General features: G+C 35.3%; 1 protein-coding gene across 1 annotated transcript in view; it reads left to right on the top strand.

Moving 5' to 3' along the window:
- LOC111085408 (reversion-inducing cysteine-rich protein with Kazal motifs-like) overlaps positions 1-7,821 on the top strand; it is a gene marked incomplete at its 3' end in the record, with an annotated part of 61,839 nt that overhangs the window by 27,451 nt on the left and 26,567 nt on the right. Inside the window, exon 3 of the mRNA XM_022383811.1 lies at positions 1,206-1,289. Coding sequence (XP_022239519.1) covers positions 1,206-1,289 — 84 coding nt within the window. The remainder of the gene's footprint in view (positions 1-1,205; positions 1,290-7,821) is intronic.

Below are 7,821 nucleotides of genomic sequence, written 5' to 3' on the forward strand. Positions count from 1 at the left end.
TTTTATTATTGTGGCTTCATCAGAGTTGGTAGTTCAAGTTCTTGTACTAATATCCCTGATGAAGCCACAATGGTGAAACTTTGGCTGAAATAAAGTTATTATTATTATTATCCGGAGAGTAAAGTTCGTTTTATTATTGTGGCTTCATCAGAGTTGGTAGTTCAAGTTCTTGTACTAATATCTCTGATGAAGCCGCAATGGTGAAACGTTGGCTGAAATAAAAAAATATTATTATTATTATTATTATCCGGAGAGTAAAGGTCGTTTTATTATTAACTATATTACCAAAATGTCTAAATCCCTGCAGTTCACACCACAATTTTGAAAAAAAAACACACACACAAAAATGTCATAGATACTTTCGGTAAACTGTTTGTGTGCTGTAAAAATATGTAAAAAACAACAACAGAAAGTAACATAATCAAGTGCATGTTGTTTGAAGTATGATATGGACATGGTGGTTTCTTTAATCTGTTATTTATTACTTTTCAAGAAGTTTTGTGTCATCCGTGATATGTATACTGGTACATGTATCATTATCTAAATATACCACACACATTTTGTAAAAGAGCGTGTTTGACATGAGAATCGTACATAATATAAATTTTAAGTATCTGTATATATACGTGTGTGTGTATTTAGGTAAGGTAATAATCACTGTTGTTGGAAAATACTTTTAAAGAACGTAAATAAGCCTTCCTGCAAAATATATTTCAGAGAAGAAGAAATTTCTAGACATTTAGGAAAAATCTATAAAACGTAATGTCAGAACACTCGGTCTAATTAATAACTTTATAAATTTGAGATACTAGAATATTGTCTCAGTTGAGTGTAAATCTGTAAAAATTTAATACTAAGACACCGCTAAAAAATTCATGATAAATCTGTAAAATATAATACTAAAATACTCTGTCCGACTAGAGAAAATTAGAAACTGCAATGTAGAAGTAAAAAAACAAAGTTTATATTTATTTTATCTTCTGTATGTTGTGAAAATGTATCTTCTTTTCTCGTTTATCAGTAAATATTTATCTGTATCTGTACGGGTTTCGATACCCGTGGTGGGCAGAGCACAGATAGCCTATTGTGTAGCTTTGTGCTTAATTACAAACAAACAAACAAACTATATCTATAGCAGACTCATATACTACGATTATTTTTAATTATTATTTCTGACTTTCAACAACGCGAGTTTCTCTTTATAGATGTCGCTTGTGGAGATTTCAACCGATGAAGAAAAAAGAGAAGATTACCTCACTAACCTCAACCGTTTATGTTCAAAGCTTTTAGTAAGTTTTATTATTTATTATATATATATATAGATTAATTAAGTACATTGCTTAGAATAAAGTTTCATACCAATTAACTACATAGAAATACTTATGGATTTTTATAGAAAATAAATGTCAGTCAAGCAAATAATATAAAAACCTGCAGTGTGACAATGTACAAGGTGAATAGATTTATTTTATTTGTAAACAGTTTTGTAAACATTTTTCCGGAAACTCTATATATATATAATTAGACTAACGGTATCAGAAAAAATATGTTGTACATCAATTCACTGTATTTGAAAAGAAACTTGATCACCGGAGCGGTTTCGGAAGATCTTTTTTGGGAATGAATCGGGAATGAGCGGGAAGTGTGAAAGTATTTTAAATGGTCATTAGTGACGTAATGGTATCCATTTCAGACCACAGTGACATGTTTATGTGTCAACATAGTAATATTCTTTGTATCTGTTTGTATTGGCTTCGCTGAGGTTTTCAACATTAAGTGTTTTTATCCGAAGTGACTTCAAAATAAGATCAATGTTTTAGATCCTCCTTACGTTGTAGATTAGAAATAAATGATCATACGTCAGAAAAGGCCCGAGAGTTTAATGTTTTCGGTCCGTTGTTGCAACAAAAAAAACAATTATATATAAAAGGCTCTCCGAACTTTGACGCCATAGGTGCGCTTCAAGATTGATTGTCGTATCTCACAGTTCGGTTAAACAAGAGTAGTCCAAGAGCTGGCGCTGGGTATTGTGGCCTGGCTGTTTTCCCCCATAGTCTACTAATTTACGTACGGAACGGCTCTACGCAATAGCCCTTGTGTAGCTATGCGCGAAATTCTGAAACAAATAAATACAGAGGAGTTGAGTGTAGAATTTCAGATATATGTTTTAATTGTAAATAGAAATAAAATGTGGAAACAAAGTATTAAAGGGCAAAAATCAAAACATTTGTTACATGTATAAAAGTATTTGTCAGTGAAAGTTTGATGTTATGATTAAATTATTATTTCTATTTGTATCCTGACTTCTTGTTCTATGTTACATTATTTAAATTTATTTTTTCTTCTTCTTCTTTTTTTTTTGGGGGGGGGGGGGGTAGATCATTAACAAAATATCTACATCCCCTAACCATCACTTCTTCTTCTGTTAATTCATCTACTCTGTTGATTTAGTTCTGCGTCTTTTTCTTTCTTCAGATTTTTTCGTCGAGTGCCCGGCATGGCCAAGTGGTTAGGGCGCTTGACTCGCAATCTGAGGGTCGCGGGTTCGAATCCCCGTCCCACCAAACATGCTCGCCCTTTCAGTCGTAGGGACATTATCATGTGACTGTCAATCCCACTATTTGTTGGTAAAAGAGTAGTCTAAGAGTTGGCTGTGGGTGGTGATGACTAGCTGCCTTCCATCTTGTCTTTCACTGCTAAATTAGGGACGACCTGATTTTTTCATTATTCTAATTATTTGGTAATATCGGTTAACGCATCTGATATTCGCGAAATATTAATTAACCCGGGCATTTTTTATCTATTATTTGTAAAATCCAAAAGTTAAACTATATCTATGCTTTATTATTTTGCTATCAGAATATGTTTGTTGTTATCATGCTCTTCAGTAACGATGCGAGTGCTTGCTGATTAGGTTTTCATTTTCGTCATTGATAATATGATTTAACCTAATTATTTTTTTACTTTTCACCATCTAGTTAATCATATTTCTTGCTAAACTGAAGGTACCGTCATATTTGCTGACACATTTAACTACCAGTTACAATTGTAATGTTATATTAAAATCCAACTTTCGCTTCCACGAATTATAAATGTTTTTTTTATGCATTAACACGACATTAATTCTTAAAAACGTTCTGTGGTCACTTGAAGCTGATAAAAAACTTTTTCCATTTGAAAGGGGTTTATTTGTTTGTTTGTTTTATTTCGCGCAAAACTACACGAGGGCTATCTGGGCTAGCCGTCCCTAACTTAGCAGTGAAAGACTAGAGGGAAGGCAGCTATTCATCACCACCCACTGCCAACTCTTGGGCTACTATTTTGCTAACAAATAGTGAGACTGACCGTCACATTATAACGCCCCCACGGCTGAAAGGGCGAGAATGTTTGGTGGGACGGGGATTCGAACCCGCGACCCGAAGATTGCGGCCATGCCAGGCCCATTTGAAAGGGGAGGAAATTAATTAAAACTGAATCATGTAAACTCAGTGATGGTACACATAGAGACATTGTTAAAAGAAAATACAGAAACGTTTTAATAGAAAACGAATATTTGTTAATCGCTGCGACATAACATTAAGATTTGTTTAGAATAAAGATGACTAGCATCATCAATTAATGCTGCTGTTTGTAGGTTATTCAAGTTAAGTTACCCCAAGAATGTAAAACACCATGGGGTATATTTCTAAAACCACAAGTTCAAAAGGCTAAATGAAAAGTGAAGCCGGAAGAAGAGTTATAGGGGAAGGGCTGAAGATCATTGATACTGCTGAATTCGTGCCGTGAACCTCAAAGAAAATCCTAATTATAAATTAAAGTTCAAGCTCCCCGTGGAAATATTAATGAAACTGAACGTTTAGAATAATAAATTCAAAAATACAAAAGTAGGTTTCGTAAAAGGAAATTTCTGAAGAATGTATATAATGTTATAATTAATCGTGTTGCAGTTAATTAGAACATATTGTTAATACAATTTCAGTTGGAAATCTAAAGGGTATCATTACATATAGTGTACATCTGTAAGTATGGAAGGTATTACAAATGTAAACAAAAACTTCGAAGTCTATACTGCTATCATAATGGTGTTTTGAAACCGAATATCTAGAAATGAAGTTAACTGCTGCTGTAAAGAAGAAAGTTAGAATATATTGGTATTTAGAGTTGGAATATCTCAAGATTATGATATTGAGATCTGGCTATAAAGAAGGTAACTAGTCAAAAGCATCTTCTGGCAAATATTGGACTTCGCTAATATAATGATGGGATTTGACCATCACTTTTATAACGTACCCACGCCCCTAAATTTTGGAGCGTGATTTTGCAGCAACTGGACGCAAATCGCGGACCCTCGAATTCATTGTCCTGCACGCTAACAATATAACCACGCCCGGCCAATTTTCACATGGAACTGAAGACTTTTCCGTTATCTATAACAGCACAGAATATTCGTATCTTTGATTACTTGTTGTACAGGAATGTGCAGTCACTTGCTCTTGGCTATGGTAGAGGAGTGCAGAAGGTTAGGTTTTGTGCACACACAAAAAAAAAAAATCTCGATAAAACTGTCATGGCTCGGTTCTTGAATGAGGAAGATTATAAATGCACTTTACGCATTTTTTTTTCTTTTAGTTTAATCCCACCTGATAATCTGACAGTATTTGATGTGTTGGGCTTGGATATATCAGAGCTTAATTAACTGTGCGATGTGAAACATGACCATAAATACTTAGCCTTAAAGCCATTATCAACTCACAGTAAGCACTAGACACTTAGATAAAGTGGCCCTCTTGGTGGAGATCCAAAAAAATATATAAATATCTGTCATTGGAAAAATTTCCTCGAGCTCGTTATAGCCACACGGTTTATATCATTTGTTTGCCCTGTGATCGTATTTCGTGTGCTAATCATATAATTCATGCCTGACTTCTGCTGTGTAATAAATTATTATGTTGGCGACTTGTTGTCCAAAACAGCACTTTATCATCAGTGGTTATGTCGTAGGCACTAGTATGGATGAATGCTCGTTGTTTCGATTGTTACAAAGACCAGACACAGCTAAGATTCACACTCCCAAGCAATATAATGACCTATATAATATATACGAATAATTTAATTATACTAAAGAAAAACATCGGATTTTTATTTGTAGGTTATCTCCATAAAGAGATAGTTTCATCAAAGGAAAACCATGTCAAAACATGCATATTGAGGATTAGAGATGGTTGTATCTCAATATGAAATTTCTATTGATTGGTGGGTGTGTATCGGGAGTTTATCGTGAAAATGTTTTGTAGCACGGCTATTTCGAAATAACGATAATGGAGACAAAAAGTGTTTTTTCGCGAATTACTAATGCAAGTCTAGGCTGGAAAATCTTTACGGTCACAATATATTTTGTCCATCTTGAAAAAAGTAACAACTTTAAAAAAATACATTAGTCCTTCAATCATATTTGCACATCTCTGTAAACAACACCTCTGGATCTAATTATTAATGAAGCATCATTATCTGTTTGGTATTCCTGTAGAGGGCGTGTGTCGATGATATTGCGTGTAACTGTTTTGGAGAGTGCAGTCTTACTTACCTTTGATCTTACACATAGTACTAAAATGAAATACGTTCTATTAATCACATAACATCACAAGTTCTTTGAGACACTCATACTAATTCTGATCACTCCTGTTTTATTCTTGACATATAAAACCTACATGTAAATACTTAAAAATATTTTTGCCCGTTGAATCTGTTTTTATAAAATATTATAAACTAATTTATTATAACATTTTCATGCTCAGAATCCACATTATACTTGTAATGTACCACCGATTGTTATATCATACTTAACTTTCTTCGACAGCTGCTGCCTGTATTCTAACTGCTACAGAGGTATATCAGTTAATTATCTTATCCTAAAGCTCTACAGATTGTGCTTTCTCTTCTGTTTTTAGACAGGCCCCTACAGAGAGCGAAAAATGAGAGGGCCCTCAGAAAAGGGACGCGACACCTTGTCTGTCATCTCCAGATAGAATCTCACGCTTGTAGAATTTCTAGCATCAGCCCCACTGCTCGTGTCATTTGTCACTATGCGTTGTATCCTCGACATCAGGACTCCATCACGTACCCTTCGAAATTGACAGATTGGGAACGTTTGCTTACATAACCGAAATAAAGAGACACGTTTAAAGAGATTGCAGAATCACATACTACTCTTTACAGAAATATCTACTTGAACTAATAACAGGATAAATAAATAAATTGAAGTTGGCATTTGGGAACTTTTAAATTTAAATGAAATGTCAAGGCTTATTTCAACGTGTCGTGAAGAACGTTACTCTTTGACCCCAGAACCTAAATTATGACCTTCTATAAATAATGAAAATACAGTATATATGTTATAAGCAAATGCCTGTCATTTGATACATCTGGCTTGAATGACAATACTTGTAATAATTTAAGAACATACTTTATATTCGCGAATGTCGAAAGAAATTCGCAAATTTTCTTATAAACTTAATTATCGTTTGGCTCGCATTACAATTCAATGTGGTCTATAATTACAAGGATCGCCTAAAGTGCAGCAAAATAAAAATAGTAGTAGTATACATAATATGAACAAAAACCAAAAATTTAAGTAAATATTTATTAGGAAGATAAGTGTTAAAACATCATTCTCAAAATAATGGGCCCGGCATGGCCAGATGGTTAGGGCGCTTGACTCGCAATCTGAGGGTCGCGGGTTCGAATCCCAGTCACACCAAACATGCTCGCCCTTCCAGCCGTGGGGGCGTTATAATGTTACGATCAATCCCACTATTCGTTTATGGTGGGCAGTTATGATTAGCTGCATTCCTTCTAGTCTTTCACTACTAAATTAGGTATAGTTAGCGCACATAGCCCTCGTGTAGCTTTGCGCGAAATTCAAAACAAGCTAAATTATAATCGCAATAAAGCATAGGTAAATGTATATCTGCGCTGTACCTACCACGGGTACCATAGACTGACAGCTGTTTGGGAATGTACCCTGGACGCTCCTAAATCGACATATTCTCTTTACCTACAGCATGAATTAAGTCGTTGGTATCGAACCTTGATTGTTAGAGTTGTAAGCCCCCAGATTACCACTGAATTGCCGAAGAACGATAGAGAAAAAAAGATGATACATTTCCATACTAGCTGGAGTACCCGTCCCCTGAACAGAAGTTATGTAAATTCATGATTAATGATTCTTTTGTTTTTTGTTTTGTTTGTAATCAAGCACAAAGCTACACAATTGGCTATCTGTGCTCTGCCCACCACGGGTATCGAAACCCGGATTCTAGCGTTATAAGTCCGCAGACATACCGCTGTGCCACTGGGGGGCTCATGATTAATGAAAGGTTATCTTAGGATATGAAAAGTTGCTTCCCTTATATGCAATTGTAAAAAACACTAAAACACCCATAAAAACTGCAAAACACGAAAGGTTTGTCCGCATGGGTCCAACAAACCTTCATGCCAAATTTGTCGAAGATCCATCTATAGAGGGCGAAGTAGTGGTAAAAACTGTATGTACCCCCACATGGACCTAATGAACTTCCATACCAATTTTGGTGAAAATCCATCCACACCCTGCGAAGTAGTTACATGGACAGACAAGAGACAGTACTATTTACTTATATAGATACAGTAAAATTCACAGCTTCGTCTTCGGGAGCTCGACTCGCAATCTGCGGGTCGCGGGTTCGAATCCCCGTCACATCAAACATGCTCGCCCTTTCAGCCGTGGGGGCGTTATAATGTGACGGTCAATCCCACTATTCGTTGGTAAAAGAGTAGCCCAAG

The sequence above is a fragment of the Limulus polyphemus genome, unplaced genomic scaffold (genome assembly GCF_000517525.1).
Source record: "Limulus polyphemus unplaced genomic scaffold, Limulus_polyphemus-2.1.2 Scaffold18, whole genome shotgun sequence".
Lineage (NCBI taxonomy): Eukaryota > Metazoa > Arthropoda > Merostomata > Xiphosura > Limulidae > Limulus > Limulus polyphemus.